General features: G+C 42.5%; 1 protein-coding gene across 1 annotated transcript in view; it reads right to left on the bottom strand.

Annotated features, from left to right (window-relative positions):
- Positions 1-19210, bottom strand: part of LOC143982224 (organic solute transporter subunit alpha-like) — a 57397-nt gene that overhangs the window by 29589 nt on the left and 8598 nt on the right. The window contains exons 2-5 of the mRNA XM_077480767.1: positions 9881-10032; positions 6323-6396; positions 2783-2941; positions 351-462 (exon numbers count right to left, since the gene is read on the bottom strand). Coding sequence (XP_077336893.1) covers positions 351-462; positions 2783-2941; positions 6323-6396; positions 9881-10032 — 497 coding nt within the window. The remainder of the gene's footprint in view (positions 1-350; positions 463-2782; positions 2942-6322; positions 6397-9880; positions 10033-19210) is intronic.

The raw sequence follows: 19210 nt of genomic DNA, 5'->3' as shown, positions 1-19210 counted from the left end.
CAGTAAAATCATGGCAGGCGGTCGGCAAGCAGTTAAATGTTGGATAAACAGGGCTGAGATGGTGGTGCCAGAAGTTCACTATGCTCAATAGCAAGTGTAACTGTTGGGTAGATAAATACCTTTTTATATCAGTCCAAAATTAATAGAACAGGTCCTCTTTAATTTGCATCAGATGCAAAAGCCACTCACTTACCTACAGCGCAGCATTACTAACTACAGGCTTCAATGAATCCTATAATAAGTATTATATAAAATCCGTGTGCCAAAAGAGCTTAAAATAAAGCAACACCAGAGTGCCACAAACACCCTTGTTTTTTTAGCCTTAAAAGATCAGCCAGTAAATTACTTACGTCGCCAATTACGTAAGTTCCATTACTCCAAAGAACAACTTGCAAAAACATAAGTACAGGCCTAAGCAGTGCGAACTGAAAGGTACCCAACTTCAAGATAAATACGGTAAGCCTGTAAAAAAGGGTTGCATTTAATATTTTCAGTCTTTTTTATTCATAAGGCTAGCATACAAAAATACATTTACACCTTTGAACAATTGATACATTTTAAAGCTTTGTTTCTATTTCATTTTTAAGTAAAAAAACAGAAAAAGATAGGTAGAAATAACAATAAAATAACAAAACTTTTATAAAGAGAGTGTACCTAGATATGGTTACATTGAGGTTGATTTACTAAGGCTGGGTTTCGAATTATCCGCATCCAATTCGCAATAGCAGGAGATTTTTACCGGCTCTCTATGGAGCCGGTTCACAGATCTCCAGTGCTGCTCCGGTGCAAATTTGTATTTGGTCCATTTTTTGCTAGAAAATTACTTAGAACACCCAAACATTATACACTTTATTTTCTAAAACCCCAGAGAATAAAATGGCGGTCATTGCAATACCTTCTTTCACATCGTATTTGCACAGCGGTCTTACAAACACACTTTTTTTGGAAAAAAATACACTTTTTTAAATTAAAAAAATAAGACAACAGTAAAGTTAGCCCAATTTTTTTTTATGTGAAAGATAATGTTGCACCAAGTAAATTGATACCCAACATGTCATGCTTCAAAACTGCGCCCGCTCGTGTTATTTTACCCATAAAAATCCCCATAGGCAAAGTTTAAAAAATTCTACAGGTTGCATGTTTTGAGTTACAGAGGAGGTCTAGGGCTAGAATTATTGCTCTCGTCTACCGATCGTGGCGATATCTCACATATGTGGTTTTCATATGCGGGAACTACTCACATATGTGTTTGCTTCTGCACGGGAGCTCAGTGGGATGGAGCACGTTTAAAAAAAAACGATTTCTCTTATTTATTTTACCTTTTATTTTTTATTTTTACACTGTTTAAAAAAAAAAAAGTATTACATTTATTCCTATTACAAGAAATGTAAACATCCCTTGTCATAGGAAAAAAAAGCATAACAGGACCTCTTGAATAGACCTCAGATCTCATATTTACACTAAACATCCAATGTTTATGTGGTTGTAAACCCCCGCTTTGTCATTTTTACCTACAGGTAAGCCTATAATAAGGCTTACCTGTAGGTAAAATTAATATCTCTTAAACATGCACCATTTAGGAGATATTCACCCTGCATGCAGCCAGTGACACCACTGGCGCATGCGCTCTGAAGGTCCGCATACCTTGCCGGAACTTCAGAGCTTCCTGCCGAAACCAAGGGCTCCCGCGTGCATGCGTAGGAGTGATGTCATCACCGCTCTAGCCAATCACATAACCAGAGCTTGTGAACCTGGATGAAAGACAGGGGGAACATGTCAGCTCTCTCAGCGGTGACTTTATAGTGCTGGAAGGCTCTGTCCCAAAGTGAGTATTTCATAATGTGCCAGTATGCGATGCATGCTAGCAGCATTATGCCATTAACTTCAGGTTTACAACTACTTTAACAAATGTAGTTTGTTTTATTTGATGTTAAAATCATCTTATTTTATTTCTTATCTTATTTTTGATCCCCAATAGTTAAGCATAATTTATAGTTTAAATCTTGCTTTAACTATTTTTCAGCTTAGAGATGGTTAACTTTTTCAGATGATGAGCCAATTGTTTTATTTTTCATACAGCATATAGTATATAGTTTCATATTATTGATACAAAAGTTCACTAATGAACCCTTGCCCCAAGGCCAATACTTTCTAAAATATAGCAAAAATCAGTATCCCCAATTTTTTTTTAACACCCCATGTGTCTACAAATGTTTGTTAAAACTATATTTTCAATCAAAAATATGATCATTACCCCAAACAGAATATTATTATCAAAATTGCCTCTTTAATAAAAGGTAAAGTTATGTTCTGGTGTATTGGGTTAGTGTGTACAAGCATACAAAAATACAAAAATAGATATGCACCAATTTTTTCTCATAAGAGTGCACGGTAGTGTGATCATGTGTTATTATGCGTGGTTATTATGCCAACACACAGGTGTGTTGGCATCTATGCTGGGGGGCCAATAAAAATGAATGGTACAGAATTACAAACCTATGTTACTACACCTCAAGTGAGTGAATAGACCCTAAAACGCGTGCTTGTTGCAGTTAACCTGCACCTTCAAAGGGAAAAAAGATTTATACAGTAAAATCAATGTAAATGCTGAACACAATAGCTGGCTGCAATAATGTGACTTCTGATGTACGAAGCCGCACAAAACCTTTCCGGCCTTCCTTCTCACAACACATTATAAGATTCACTTAAAAAACTCTAATAAAAATACATTCAAGAACAGAAGCTTGAAGAGGCCCTTATGGAACCTACATGTTTATCTCACCTGTTAATATCTTTCCGTGGAAAGCATACACAACAACAGCAAAGCGGGCCTGTGTGGAGTTTAAGTTTTTGTGACCCGAACTTCTTGAGGAATTCTTTTCTGCCACCACATTCACTCACCAGCATAAGTTGAAACTTGTGTATCACAACAGCAAGAAACCTTTAATAAGAGAGAATAACAAAGTGGTGGGGTTCCATAACTATTAAAAAAAAAAATTAAACATTTATTAAAAAAAAAAAAAAAATTCTAGATACCTATCATCTGCCTCGCGGACACAAGAAGGTGAAAACTCTTATACCTTGTACACACGATTGGATTTTCCGACAACAATACCGTGGATTCTTTTCCCGAAGCATGTTGGCTCAAACTTGTCTTGCATACACACGGTTACACAAATGTTGACCAAAAATTCAGAACGTGAGAACTCGATGACGTACAGCACGTACGACGAGCCCAGAAAAGGGAAGTTCAATCACCAGTGTGGCTCCTTCTGCTTGATTCAGAGCATGCGTGAACTTTTGTGCGACCGGCTTGTGTACATATGATCGGACTTTCCGACAAGAACACTTGTTGTCGGAAAATTTGAGAACCTGCTCTCAAACATCTGTGGGCTGAAATTCTGACGGCAAATGTTCTATGGAGCATACACACGGTCGGAATTTCCGAAAACAAGCTCACGTCGAACATTTTCAGTCGTAAAGTCTGACCGTGTGTACGCGGCATTAGACTCCTAAATGCAGAGGAGGGGAATAACACACGGAGTAGATATAATGGGCATAAGTATATGCATGTGTATTTTGGCAATGTGGCCATGTCCCCAGGGAACAAAGGTGGGTATGCAAAGATCTGTGGTATGTTGCTGCTTAAATGTATGAGGTATTGTAGAAATCACTATTGAAAATGAGAGAAGAGCAAAAAATATTTAAAAAAGCATATTCAATATGCAGTGTTAGCGACAGTAATAAAGATGACTTTGTTCTCCTTATTCCTTCACTCTATTCAGGCCAGAACTGGCATTCTGGCAACTTTGGCAACCATCAGATGAGTTAAATACTTGCTCCCCTGCTGGCCACTGTGGTTCATCATTAGGATGGTAACTGTGGTTCATCATTAGGATGGTAACTGTGGTTCATCATTAGGATGGTATAATTAGAGGAAATGTCAAAAATGTCTGTATCCACAATAGGTGCAGGATTTTTTTTTGTTGTGCATTGTAGCACACCACAAAGCTCATACTGTATGTAGACCATATATATGTTGTGCTGTGCTGCTTGCCTACCAGGCACTTACACTCCTTTCCTTCCCTTATTTCAGCTTTCAGCACCGTCACACTTTGAATGACAATTGCGCGTTCATGCTACACTGTACCCAAACAAATTTTTGATCATTTTATTCACACAAATAGACCTTTCTTTTGGTGGTATTTAATTACTGTTGTGTTTTTTATTTTTTTACAAAAAAACCCCACAAATTTTGAAAAAAATATGTTTTTTAATTTTTTCTGTCAGTAAATTCTGTAACAAAGTACTTTTTCAGCTTCACTGATGTGCGCTAATGAGGCGGCACTAATGGGCACTTATAGGCTGAACTGGTGGGCATTGAGAGGTGGCACTTATGGGCACTGATGAGGTGGCACTGATGAAGAGGCACTAATATGCCGTACTTATGGGCACTGATAGGTGGCACTGGGCACTGTTGGGTGGCACTGATGGGCACTAATAGGCACTAATAGGCAGCACTGGTGGGCACTGATAGGCAGCACTGGTGGACAAAGATAGGTGGCACAGATAGTCTGTACAGATGGGCACTGATGGGCATTGATGGGTGGTACTGATGGGCATTGATGGGCACCAATGATTGCCAGCACTGACTGGCATCACTAATGGGCACTGATTGGTGGCACTTGTGGGCAGTGGTGGGCACTGATTACTTCCCCTGGTGGGTACTGTATGCTGGCATTGGTGGGCAATAATTTTGACACTGTATTTATTTATTGTAATCAGGGCACTGATGATCAGTGCCCTGATTACATCCCTAGATGTCCTCCTGTGAGGAGATGCCGCTGATCGGCTCTCCTCTCCTCACACTCTGTCAGTGTGAGGCAAGGAGAGCTGATTACCAGAATCTCTTTTTTTACATGTGACCGGCTGTGATTGGACCCAGCTAATCACATGGTTAAAGAGCCACGGACACAGTTCTTTACAGAAATCAGGGTCGCTCTCTGTCCTGTGTGGCGTGCGAAAGCGGCCGTTCTGGGACGCCGCCATATGATGGCATCCCAGAACGAGAGCTGCACCGCTCCACTGTCATTTGGCGGTGGGTGGGCAGCAAGGAGTTAAAAAAAAGAGAGAAAAAGATGCATGTCTAGTTTTATGTGCATTGTGTTCTGCTATCAGGCCATTTACTTTTTTGCAATTTTGAATGAACTGCCCTACACATCATAGGTCCCGGAGGGCAGCAAGACAATTGCAGTGCGGCTCATTCATACACAGTGAGAGGCCGGCTGTGAGACCGCACAGTAAACGTGCTTGTGCCAGGGACCTGAAGACCAGTGAAGAAATGGCCTGGGTAAGGATATAACTGAATACCTGGACAGGTTAGTGTACTTTTATTAAAAGTCAGTAAAAATCAACAGCTACAGTATTTGTAGGTGCTGACTTTTTATTATTTTCAAACAGGGTGAAAGCCCTCTTTAAAACATTTCATATTCCTGATATGTGCTTGCTGTACCATGTACTTGTATAACAAAGTATCCCGTTCTCTTTGTATGCTTCCTTTATGTTAAATCCCTGGTGTTCCTGCCAATCCTTCTGTTTCTTAAGACCCGTACACACTATCAGATTGTCTGCTGAGTTTTTCCTTCAGATTTACCAAAACCATATAATATAAGGTCAAACCTTAGGAGTTTCAATGTGTATGCAATCAGGCAGGCCCTTCTACTACATGGTTTTGGTAAATCTGAAGGAAAAACTCAGCCGACAATCTGATAGTGTGTACGAGGCTTTATTAAAACTGACCACAGTATCAGGATAGCACGCAGTGGTCAGTTCTCTAGCTATGCTGGGAACTCAGTGTGTACTCCTTCAATGATCAGACTTGTCCTGAAATGCCCCTGCTGCACAGCCATTCACTGGGAAGCTCAGTGTACTGGTGCTTTCCCTCCCCACAGCTCTTATGCAGCTGAAAACAGAGGGAATGTGATCATTTATAAAAAAAAAAAGGGGGAAAAAGGTATTTATAATGTATTTTTATATCTATATGGCTTTCCTTTCTATTTTCAACTGAATTCATTTCAACTGAATGAATTGTTTTACAAGGCGATCGTTCACAATCACTTTAAGTAAACTAGTTTGTGTAAGTGAAAATGGAAACTATGTTTTTTGTTTGTAAAATGTACAAGATGTAATTGAAGGGAATTGCTCTGTCTTAATACAATATGCTCCTGCAACACTTACCGTAGAAAAATGCATTACAATTTTACTGAGATTAATACTCATATAATACATAGAATATGTATATCAAAGCCCTAACTATACATACACAGAAGCGGTGAAGTCTGTGAACATAGTACTCCTAGGAATCCACATTCCCACACAGGATGTTGTAGCAATTATCTGAAAACATGACAAGAGAGTGCATTTTAAACCCAAAACATACATATTGAGGCAATCAGACATCTTACATTTTTCTAACATATAAGATTAAAGTATACAGTATGGTTTACCAATCGCTGTGAGTAGGTGTCTATTAGTAGCATAATATTTCTATTCCAATAGCATGGAATTGCTAAAAGCCTAAGGACCCACGTAACACAGAGCATGGTGTACCCTTTTCAAATGTCTCTGGGGTTTGTATATAAGGGCCAAACAACCTTCCAATCATGTGATAAAATTAACAAGCCCAAAATATGGTTTATGCATTTCTTTAGAGAAAAAAAAATATTTTTCCTTCATGCTTGATAAAAAATAGCAAAGCAAAGGCCAGTAACTGATGCAGAGCATAGGTGGAGGGCCTACATGACTGAGTTGCTGGGGGCAGGCTAGAAGTAGTGGCAATTTTAGGTATTTCAACAAGGCAGCTGCAGACCCTGTTTATTGGGTGATATGGGGGGCAGAGCGTGGCTGGGTGTGGCAGCAGTGGTCTGGGTAAGAGAATATCCTTTTAGGGGGTCAGTGGAGAGCTGGAAGCAAGAAGAAGAAGTTTTCCCTCTCTCCCTTTGATTTTTCTTTTGCTTGTTTTTTATCTTTGGGGGATAGAGTAGATTTTTCTTTAATGGTATTTATAAACTGGTAGGTTGTCATAGCAGTAGGCAGGGGTCTCAGGTTTGTGAAGGTCGGAATGTTAACAAATACAGTACGTGGAGTGGAACGGGTTGGACCCATCTTGGTATGGGTACCTTCCCTACTAAGGATGTAAGGGACCATCGGTCACCGGGCTGCATCGGGTGTGAAAAACTGTTACAAAGTTTGTCCCTGAGCCGATGGAACTGCGGCTAGGGGCCAGGATGGTAAAGTGGATGGTGACACAGCCAATGCGATAGAAAGCCAACATGGATTCAGTCAGACAATTTAGGTTGAAAAGTGTTTGTTTAAGAAAATGGAATAAAAGTTTTATACTGTTATTTATGGTTGTTAATAAAAAGGCTGCTATGGCCATTTAAATCCAAAAATTAGTTGCGTATTTACTTAAAGGTGTTGGTTAGGATAAGAGTAATGGGGGTAGACGGTGGCAGCCACAACATCCGCTATACTTCAGTCATGAGCAATAATCCAGAAGTAAGTTCATTAACACATTATACATAAGACTTTTCATAAATTGTAAAGCTCAGGTTTTTGACCTACATTGAATGGTTTTGGAGTTAATATATTGAATAAGAATGTATATTGAATATTACAAATATATTGAATAAGAATGATCTTAATTCAAACTCGATAGTAATTTTTAAATTTAAAAAATAGAAGTGCCGCCTAAGAGAAGGCATCCTAAATTTCCTTTTGCCTTTGACAGAAAGGTCTCTTCTATGTGCTTCTCTGACCCTGGTTACACTGTGTTACTAAAGACCCAACATTCCAGATTCTAGGGTTAGGACTTACCAGCAAAACCAGTACCCACATATCTACCTTTCCCATTTCAAGAAAGAGTGGTTATTGGCCACTGAAGTGCTTACCTACAGGAATATGGCTTAGTAGCAAATTGAAACCAGGGTTAACCAGGTACTCAAAAGAGGCTGTCTGGATTTAAAAAACAAAATAGTTAATAACAGACTTTTTTGTGAGGCTAGCTATTAGGTAGGACTTTTAGGCTACATGCACATTAGCCCTAACAGTGTAAAGACATTATGTTTTTTGATGTCCCGTATGTCATAGAGCTGCATACAGCCACCCATGCCCATGAATCGGTGAAGGTGGCTGTATGTAGCTATGCACCACTATTTGTTATGGTGCATGTTATAGTAGTAAATGCGCACAGACATTATGCAATACATTACGAACGTTACATCTGTGCCCATGTGCTACTTTGAACAAATGTCTGCATACAGCCACCTTTACCTATTTATATCTATGGTCGGCTGTATGCTGCTCTACGACGTCTGAGAAATCAAAGATGCACTGTGTCCTTATACTGCACAGGCAAATGTGCACATGTACGTATAACCTTCAACTTCAATGGCAACTTCAGGACACCAAAGAAACTTTATGGTGCATGGGCAAATGTGGCCATGTGCACATAGCTTTAACCGCATCCTGACCAACCTGACTGCAGCAGGTTGGCTACCCTGCGTGAGCTCCCATAGCTATACGTCGCCTCACGGGGTTGGGATAGCAGGTACTCACGTGCCTGCTGCACAGTGGGTGTGCCGATGCTCATGGTCAATGGCCATGAGCGATCGTGTGCAAGAGAGACAGAATAGGGACGAGTTTGTGTAGACACACACTTCCCTGTTCTGTTCTGACAGGAGTGACAGATCCTGTGTTCCTATTAGCTAGGAACCATTTCACTTCCTCTAGACAGTCCCCTCCCCCTTCAGTTAGAAGCACCTAACAGGGAACACAGTTAACCCCTAGATCGCCCCCTGGTGTTAACCCCTTCACTGCTACTGACATTTTTACAGTAATCAGTGAATTTTTTAGCATTGATCTCTGTATTAACACCAATGGTCCCGAAAATGTGTCAAAATTGTCCAATGTGTCTGCCACAATGTCGCAGTCATGATAAAAATCCCAGATTTGTTTGGGTGCAGCGTTGCATGACCGCGACAATTGTCAGTTAAAGCGACACAGTGCCAAATCGCAAAAAGTGCTCTGGTCAGGAAGAGGGTAAATTCTTCCGGGGTTGAAGTGGTTAAAGTATAAAATAGCTAAGAGATTACATGTAAACAACATTTTTGGGATGTACACTTTACAGATTTTAAAACCTAAGTCTTGACCCTTTGCTGCTGGACCAAATTTTTTTAAAAATTTGTTTACACGTGCCAAAATTCTAATTTTTGGCCTGAAATTTTTTTATAATCCCCAAAACATAGTATTTTTTTTAACGTAAAGGAACTGTACAAAAAAAAGTGGTAGGTGGGAATCTCATGACTGCTATGGTTTTACCCCTTTCAATACCATAACATACAGGACAGATGTTACAGGGTTACAACAGAACTGAAGCCAAAACTTTTTTTTTTTTAGTTTGGGATTGGTTATGGAAAGTTTTGAATCTCCCCCCGTGCCCTTTTGGACTCCTGTTTCTGTCCTAGAGACACAACAGGAAGTGAGTAGTGAGTCCTGACCAGGTGTCCCGTTGGGAAGACATCGCCACACCTCCTGTTCTGATGGCAACCATAAATGATTTTAAAAGTTTGGATTTCAAATCATTTTCTGTTCTGTGACTCATATCACCAGGACAAACTGAGAGGCTTGATGTAGACAGGAATAAAAGCCTTGAAAAAAGGTGTATGATCTGAAATCACTCAAGGCCTGCACAATTGCATGGCTTAGTAGATCAGACTTGTATCTTCTGGAGATGGAGCTCCTTTTTAACGTTTACATTTTCTCAACTCTGGGTTTTGGTTACCCTTTAAAAAGGACTTAAAATTATATCAGTTGTACTTACTGGAGCACCAGCATTCACCCAGATGATCATAGATTTTTTGGCTCCAGGGATTTTTTTGTACATATAACATGCTTCTTCCAAGAACACTATCACTCCTACTACTGTCATTAATGTTAGAATAGCAAACAGCAACTGTCCAGTGATGTCAAGCCCTAGAAAATAAAACAGCAAAAATATTCTGGTTAATATTAACCCTGGTAAATATAAGCAATGGTAATACTTACATAGTTACATAGTTGGTAAGATTGAATAAAGCCACCAGTCCATAAGGGCGCACAGGCCAACCCCCTATCCATGCGCTGCCCCCCCAGTCACGTGTCTGGCCCCCATGCAGGACACCAGATGCAATGGATTCCAATAGGGGGGGTGTTTTCTTGAAGCACCTGATAAGAGCCAGAGGCGGGGCAAGTGCTCCGGACCCGACCGACTGACTAAACTGGGGGGAGGGGGAGTCAGTGTGTATTCGTTGCCTCCCCCCCAAAGTAAATTACCACCAGCCGCCACTGCAGTCCATCCAGTTCAACCTGTGTAGGTGTGCATGTTCATAGTAATTTCCCGTATCCCTGTATACTGTGCTCGCTCAGTTACAAGTCCAAGAGTTTTTCAAAACTATCAATACTTCCAGCTTATACAACCGATTGTGGAAATGAATTCCACATCCTTACAGCCCTGACAGTGAAAAACTCCCTGTGCAGTTTAAGGTTAAACTGCTTCTCCTACAGTTTCATTGAGTGGTAGAGAGAATACGTTTAGTGGTTGTAGTCGTTCCTTGTAACTAAGGTTCTCCATTCCCTTTATTAACTTTGTTGCCCTTCTTTGAACTCTCTCCAGTTCCTGCACCTCCCTCCTGAGGATTGGTGACCACAATTGGAAGGAATACTCCAGATATGGTCGAACCAGAGTTTTATAAAGTGGAAAGATTATCCTTTTAGATCTGGAGTAAATTTTTTATACATGCTAATATTTTGATAGCTTTGCTTGCTGCAGCTTGGCATTGCATGCCTTTGATGAGTCTGTGATCTAGTAGGACCCGCAGATCTTTCTCCATTTCCTCCTAGCGACCAGTGAGTAACTTGCATTGGTATTTTTAGCCCTAAGTGCATTACTTAAAATTTTTTGACATTAAAGAGGAGTTCCAGACACTTTTTTTTATTTTTTATTGATCCTAGCATAATTCATTATTAAATAAAAAACAATTATACATTGTTAATAATGGATATGGCTAAGATATAATTTTATAACTCACAAGTTTGTCCCTCCTGGTGTGGCCATTGCCATCATGATTGTGGGCAGGTGAGGCCCAATCAATAACTCTTCTGGGATAAGTTTAGGAGAGGTGCATGCTGGGTAAATAGCATGCACCTCTCAATCTTGCGTATGCGCAATTCACCGGCCGTAGCACTGATTGTTTCTAGGGTTGCCATAACGGGTCCCAACCCGTTGTTGCCATAAGGAGTCCCACCCCGTTGTTATGGCAACATAGATAAGCACATCTCGGTGCTGTGATCCGCACTAAATCATGTCATTTCCTGTCAGGATTTCTGATCACAGTACTGCCCACAGACTCCTGGGAATTGATGACACATCATTTCCCAGGAGCACAGGCAAGGGAGGAAGTGACGAAGAGCTCCACAGACCAAGTGGCAGATTAAGAAGACTACATAGCAACAGGGCGATTCTGGTAAGTCTAAAAAAAAAATTTCTACCAATTTTTTTTTTATAGGTTTAGAGGACTCTGTTTCTGAAAAAAAAAATTCAGGGTGGAACTCCGCTTTAAACATCATTTGCCATGTAGTTGACCAGCCCATTATTTAATTTTTTTGGAGATCCTCTTGTAAAGTTTCTATATCTTGCTGTAAAGTTATTTCCCTACTTTGCTTTGTGTCTTCAGCAAACACTGAGATGGAGATTTTTATACCAACCCTCGTATCATTTAGAAAAAAAATTAACAGAATTGGTCCCAGGACAGAGCATTGGGGTACCCCGCTTACCACTCCAGACCAGTCTGAGTATTCCCTATTTACCACCACTCTCTGGACACACCCCTGTAACCAGTTTTCTATCGACATACAAACACTATGATCTATGCCTACAGGCCTCAGTTTCTATGGGGAACTGTATCAAATGCTTTTGCAAAATCAAGATACACCACATCCACCAGTCTTCCCTTATCTATAAGACAGCTCAATTCCTCGTAGAATGCCAATAGATTGGTTTGGAAAGAACAACCTTTTATAAACCCATGCTGATTACTACTAATGATATTGTTTTCATCAGAAGATTTTTGGTTATAGTCCCTTATCATTCCCACCAATAGTTTACATACTATCGAGGTTAGACTGACTGGTCTGTAGTTCCCAGGTATATAATATATAGTATAAGAATATAGGTACCATGTTGGCCCTTTGCCAATCAGCTGTTACTATTCCTGTCATTATGCTGTCCATAAAAATGAGGAATAACGGTCTGGCTATAACCTGACTGAGTACTTTGAGGACTCTCAGGTGTAAGCCATCCAATCCTGGTGATTTATTTGTGTAAGCTTTTCTAGTCTTTTCTGGACATCTGCCTCTGTTAGCCACAAGGTACATCCTGCGATGAACGAATGGAATTCATTTTTGTCTACTCTGCTATGTGTGTCTTCTGTGGTCTATTTTAGCTGCCCTGATTGCATTTTTACATTTCCTATTGCATTCCTGGTAGTTGTGGAATGCATGACCCCTCAGCCTTATATTTCTTGAAGGCCATTTTTTTCTCTTTAATATGTCTTTTTTTCTTTTTACATTAAAATTTAGCCATGCTCATTTATATTTATTACCCTTAAAATACACTTAGTGATACCTCTATTTAATATGTTCCTAAAGCATTTCTATTTTTCCTCAATGTTCAATATATCTAGAATGTGTTTGCATTAATTATCTTGTAGTATTGAGCACAGTCTACAAAAGTTGGCTCTTATGAAATTTAGTGTTGTCGTACTACCCGTGTGCACTCTTTTCCTATGATTTATGCTAAATGTTATTAGCTTGTGATTGCTGGATCCCAAATTGTCCCGTATCCCCACATCTGCGACCAGATCTGTGTTATCAATAATTATTAGATCCAGCAAAGCATTCTTTCGAGTTGGGGCATCCACCAACTGGAACACGAAGTTGTTCTGTTAGATATTTAAGAATTGACAGGCCTTGAAAGAGTTAGCCGTCCCCTCCACGCAGTCAAAATCAGGATAGTTGAAGTCCCTCATTATGATGACATTGCCCTGACTCACTGCCATTGCAAACTGTGATAGGAGGGCGAACTCCTCCTCATCCTTCAGATTAGGGGCCTGTGGCATACCCCCACTATTCATTTCCCACTTGTCTCTTTCCTTTGAAACTCCTCCCACAGGAACTCCACCTCCCCTATTTTGCTATTTGCAATGTATTTTCTCATGTTCACTAACAACTCATTTTTTATATACATGCAAACCCCTCCTCTTCTACTCGTCCTGTACCTTTGATCCAATGAATACCCATGGATATATGCACTGCTGACCAATCATGTGAGCTGTCAAACCAAGTTTCTGATATACCCACAAAGTCGAAATCCTTCTTTCCTTATTCCTTTTTTTTGAGGCTGTGATGATGTATTGTCAACCCAGGGTTTAGGTATTATATTACCACTAATGCCTCTATTAATACCATCTTCGCTCACAGTTGGCTATCTCTTCCTCTGAACCCTCCCCCCATTACCTGGTTTAAAAGCAAATTTCTGGTTACAATTGTGATTATATTGGGGCGTGGTCTGGACATGGCTGCAGGAGGACACGTGTAGCTGAAGCTCCTGTCACATACCCACCCATCCCGAAGATATGAAGGACTGGACCAGGCGGAATAATCTCCGCATCCGTGGTCTCCCTGAAGCGTCCGGCCCGGAGGACCTCGCTGAGTCTGTTGCTGCAATTTTTCAGATGATCACGGGGACTGACCTCCCGAACCGAGTGGAATTCGACAAGATCCACAGAACCCTGGGACCCTACTCAACTGACCCCGCCAAACCCAGAGATGTGGTGTGCAGGCTGCACAGGTACATGGTCAAAGAGCTGATACTGAGGAAGGCCTGGGACTATGGAGAGCTGGAGTTTGATGGAGCCCCGTTCAAAATACTGCCTGACCTTTCCAGGGCCACAATGCCGTGCCATGCTCCGCCCGGTTCTGGATATAGCCCGCAGAGCGAGCATCACCTATAGATGGGGATACCCCCTCTAAGCCACCTTTCACAAGGAACAACGCTCCTTCACCCTGCGCACGCCAGAGGATCTACCCAAGCTTTTCCGGTTCATGGACATGAGCCCCTTCCCAGTTCAGAACTGGCTGATGTTGCTCCCCTGACCCGCGGGACTCACGGGGCCAGCGGCACCCTGGCAGTCATCCCAGCCTCGGCAGTAGAGAACGAGGAGAAGAACCCAGGCCTCCTTGGCAGAAGGTCCACGTGAGTCATGATCACCACATACCTGAATCACTCGTCCTCAACTCATTAATTTGTCTCCCTGTTTGCATCCTAATTATATGCTGAGATCGCTAATAATCAGTATCCCCAAACATCTCACAGATCACTACAGCCCTTACCAGAGAGGGCTCCTGACAATCTCCCGGAGCTACCATATGACTTATTGCCCGGTTAACTGCAGCTACCTCACCCTCCTTTTTTTTTATATGGCTGCCATCCCCTGTCCAATCATCACAGGCAGCTGCTGCTCTTTTTTACGCACCTGACACTTTATCTACCAGATGGTGCGCCCCCTAGGGACCCTGGTCTGCCCATTCCCATGGTGCCAAAACTTCCTACATGTCACATGTTGCATCTACCACCTGTGAACACCGAAGAGACTCCCTGCTGTCCACTGTTACCCTGGACACTGACTCAGAGGAGCTAACATTGTTGCCCCTGCATGTCTCGATCTGATTGACAATGCAGGAGAGATATGTGTGGCCATATTGCATTTTTCCTCAACAGCTAGCATTAATAGCATTGTTTGTTTCTTTGATGCATTTAGCCTTTTATGTGGGATCGGGGAGTGGGGACGGGAGGGTTTGAGGGTGGTTGCTGTCGGGGAGGCACATTCCTGCACTTCCCTTTTTTTTACAGGGGTCGTGCACTCCCTGACGAAGGAGGGTGGGACTGGTTGGGGCCCCTACCGAGATCCCAGGGGGGCCCAAGTAGACACCACTATGTAGTACTACTTATGGGGCTGCTCTGGGGAGGGGATACATACAGCCCACCTGCTCTATTAGTTGACTGGGGGAGGGAAACCCTCACCTGATATCACATGGGTTATCTGTGCTTTTCTACATTAAGGGCTATATATTTCTTACCTGGGAGCAGACAAGCTCTCCCCATCCAGAGAGCGAGTCAGAAAATTATGCCCAACTAGTTAAAGCGGGAGTCCGCCGGGAGTCCGCCTTTTTTTTTTTTTTTTTTAAAGCCAGCAGCTACAAATACTGCAGCTGCTGACTTTTAAAATAGTGACACTTACCTGTCCAGCTTGCCCGTGATGTCGGCACCTGAGGCCGATCTCTCGATCCTCTCTCGGGTGCTGCCGCCGCTCTCTTGGGTATGGGAATCAGGAAGTGGAGCCTTTTCGGCTTCATTTCCCGGTTCCCTACTGCGCATGCGCGAGTTGTGCTGCGCAATAAGGATGGACCCGCTGCCTCTGGGATCTGTGTGTTTCCCAGCAGGCAGCGGGGGACTTTCGGAAAGGGGCGTAATCTACGCCCCTTTCCGCAGAGAGCTATCCCGGAAGTGGGTGCAGATACCTGTACTGTGCAGGTACCTGCACCCCCCTCCCCCCTGAAAGGTGCCAATTGTGGCACCGGAGGGGGGGAGGATTCCAATGAGCGGAAGGTCCACTTTAGGGTGGACCTCCGCTTTAAGAGGACTCACTTATACTGAGGCTATGTTTGAGGAAATGGTATTCATTGCTACACTGGATCACCAAGATATAATCCCACCCAACAGCCCAGGTTAAAGCCAATGGGATCTTATCAGACCCCTTCCCCATCACAAATGGGATGAGGCAGGGCTGCCCACTGTCCCCACTACTTTTCACGCTTTCCCTGGAACCTTTCCTCTGCACGATTCGACTAAACCCCAATATCACTGGGGTAAGGGTAGGAGATGGTCACCATAAAATTTCAGTGTATGCTGATGACTTGCTCTTTTTCCTTACTAACCCAGCAGTGCCGCTTCCAAAAATCATCTGCAAAAATCGAAAATTATGGCCGATTGTCCAATCTACGGATTAATTTCAACAAATCAGAAGCTAAGGGATTGGGAATTCCCCCTGCGATTCTTGCAGCTAAGCTTTTAATTTAAATGGATGGATATGGCCTTAAAATATCTGGGAACATATATCACCTCCAACCTGCCTCGGATATATGAACTTAACTTCCCTCCTCTTCTGGCCTTCTTGGAGTCATGGAATCGGAGACTACATTCCTTGTTTGGTAGATGTAATCTTTTGAAGATGTGCATCCTACCCAAGTACTTATCCCTCTTTCAAACACTTCTGATAAAAATCTCGTCTCAGTACTTTAGACAAACCCACTCCTTATTCATCAAATTTATATGAGCACACAAGAGACCATGCTGTCAAGAAGGGCAAGCCAGCAACCAGGATGGCAGAAGCACACCTGTGTGCAGGCCTCCCTCAAGAAGAGCCATTTGGTGCACGCACGTGTGCAGACGCACGATAGACGTGTGCGAATGCACACAGGAGCATGTGCATTGTGACAACTCTTGGTGCCAGATCTGCTATTTAAAGGAGACTGGTGCCCAAGCCTCTTGCTGTCGGGTCTACAGCGTTTTCTGGAAATTTCTGCTACCTGCTTGTTCCTGCATACCTGTTCTTGTTTGACTCGGCTTGTTCCTGATGATCCCTGCCTTCTGCCTGCCTTTGATCCCAGCTTGTCCTGACTATGCTTCTGCCTCTTCCCCAGTCTGCCTGCTGTCCGCCTGCTTCCGGCCTGTACCACGACTCTGCTTCTGCCTCTGAACTTGTACCTGACCTGCCCGCCTGCTACCGACCCGGCCTGTCTTCACCTGCTAGTGCTTCGATCTACCGGACACTTCCCTCTCTGACTGCTGTGCCTGGCTTCCAGTTGTTTCTGTCTTCAGCCAGTCTGCAGCTCCAGCCATCTTCTGCACTGCCAGTATCTTCACAGAGTCTTTGGAAGCATAGCTCAGCTCCAGCACCAGGGTTCCTGCCAGGTACTTGTGCCACTCTGTACTCCCGAGCCTCCTGTCTGCCCTATCAGGGGTTCTCGAGTCAGAGTTGTAGGAGAGGCCTCTCCCTCCATAATGGGCTCCACCACCAGGTATGTGACACACGCACTCCTCGACTCCGTCTGTCCTTACCTAAACATTGTGGAGGTATTGCCCTCCCAGATGTCTTCAGCTTTTTGGGGTATTCTAAGGAGCTCTCACCAGTCCCCAAATTGGATTGGCATGGGGCAGACGTCCTTAAATACCTAGGGTCAGTCCAGTGGGGGAGGAGTTGTTCATGAGGAAGCTGGAGATGGAGTGCTAGGCTGTCAGTGGCCTTTGAGAGAGCTCCCCAGTCTGGAGGGTGGTGACCTTGGGACTGAGCTCTGGTGTGGATGGGGCCCTCTGAAAACATGTGGAGGTGTTCGGGACTGGAGGCACAGGAGCAAGGAGAGGACAGCCGTAGAGAGCACTGCCAGGCAAGTCTCCAGGGATAAACAACAGGTCACAGCCAGGAGGGCTGGTGAGTGATCCACACTCAGGATTACTGAGGAGGCATGCCTGAGAGGACTGGGAGAGAGCAGCCTGGGATGGGTGCAGACTGTGAAAGTATGGGCATGAGAGAGAGGCAGCTGCAGCTATGAGGGCTGGCAGGGCCTGAAGAGGTAGTGCTGGGAGCAGTAGCCATGTGTAGGACAACTAGCACCAAGCTCTTTCATATTTTTGCTACACCATAGGGATCCTAGGTCCCTACCCACAAATGGAACGGGCAAGGCCTGGCTGAGCCAGTGTCAAGCCTAAACCTGTGCTAATTGGTCCTGGGAGTACAAGCAAGAGGTGGTACAGGCTGGAGCTGTTGAAGAGGAATAGAATTTAAGCAAGTGTTGTATTGGAGTGAAGACTGGAGCGTATATACAAGGAATGTATATAGTTGATCCCATGTAAATATTCTGCAATTCAATGGGCATCCCTTATTCCCTTACCCCATCCAAGTTAATCCCCCTCAATAAAAAACAAAACAAAGTGTATGGATTGTTTTCTGTCTAAGACCGATTGGAAATCGTGTGCCTGGCTGGGCAGGGTGACAGGTAGACTACAACACTCAGCAGCCCTCACGAGGGAACCGCTACATTACTAGTAAAGCAGTGAACTTTTAGACAGTGGTGTTGACATAAGATAATCAACACATGGCACTACTGTATGTTCTGAGATAAGCCTGTAAGAGGGTGTTAGTTTCCTCTTTTTGGCCTCCAGACAGTCTGAGCTGGTCTTCCTTTTCCCTTGCAGGGTATACAAATGCTGGGGGTGGAGTTACTAGTGAGGAGTTGCATCAGAATAGCAGAACCATGGAAAATCAGAAGTCCAAATCTGTGTATTTACAACTTCTGGGCAAAAAAAATAAAACATTTAAATCGCAGATGTGTATTAGAATCACAGATATGCAATGCTTTTTTTTTTTTTTTTTAAAGAATGCTGACCATACAGTTTGTAGCCTATTACAGATTTAAATGTGATTGTAAAAATCAAATGTATTGTGTATAATCAATTTAAGATATCAATAAAAGCTACATGGTGTTTATACAGTTTCAATTGGGTTTAACAAAACTGTGTAAAGCTAAATCTTACCTAAGCTACTCCCTACTAAATCTCTCATCTGTAAAATATATGAAAATCTGTACGTTTGTAAGCTCTATTAGGAAACATACAGGGGATCTTCATTAATAAAGATGGAGTTTCTCTGTTTCTATACATATTCCTTGGAATCATTTTTGTAATAAAAAACAGTAAGAGATGAATATATAGCAATAAGCTAGTATTTATCTCTTTACAAATTCAACTTAATATAGTAGCAGGTTTGCTCTAATGTTTTAAAACTGTATTTCATCCAATGTGTCAGAATTGTATGTCTACTAAATGTATCTAATGGACACCAAGTGTAATACAGAAAGGGTCAGTTGCAAACAATTGCAATGCTAAATCATAAATGAGTTCATGTCACAAAGATCATTGGTATGGTTACTATTGTGCTGATGCTTTATGTGGTAATTGCAGATTTTCTGCACAGAGTAAGCTTTTAGCATTGCCCAC

Source organism: Lithobates pipiens, unplaced genomic scaffold (assembly GCF_037356315.1).
Source record: "Lithobates pipiens isolate NorthernLeopardFrog02 unplaced genomic scaffold, aLitPip1_a1.2 Scaffold_16, whole genome shotgun sequence".
NCBI lineage: Eukaryota > Metazoa > Chordata > Amphibia > Anura > Ranidae > Lithobates > Lithobates pipiens.
Note: the sequence above shows the minus strand (reverse complement) of the source record. Positions and strands in the feature narration are given on the sequence as shown.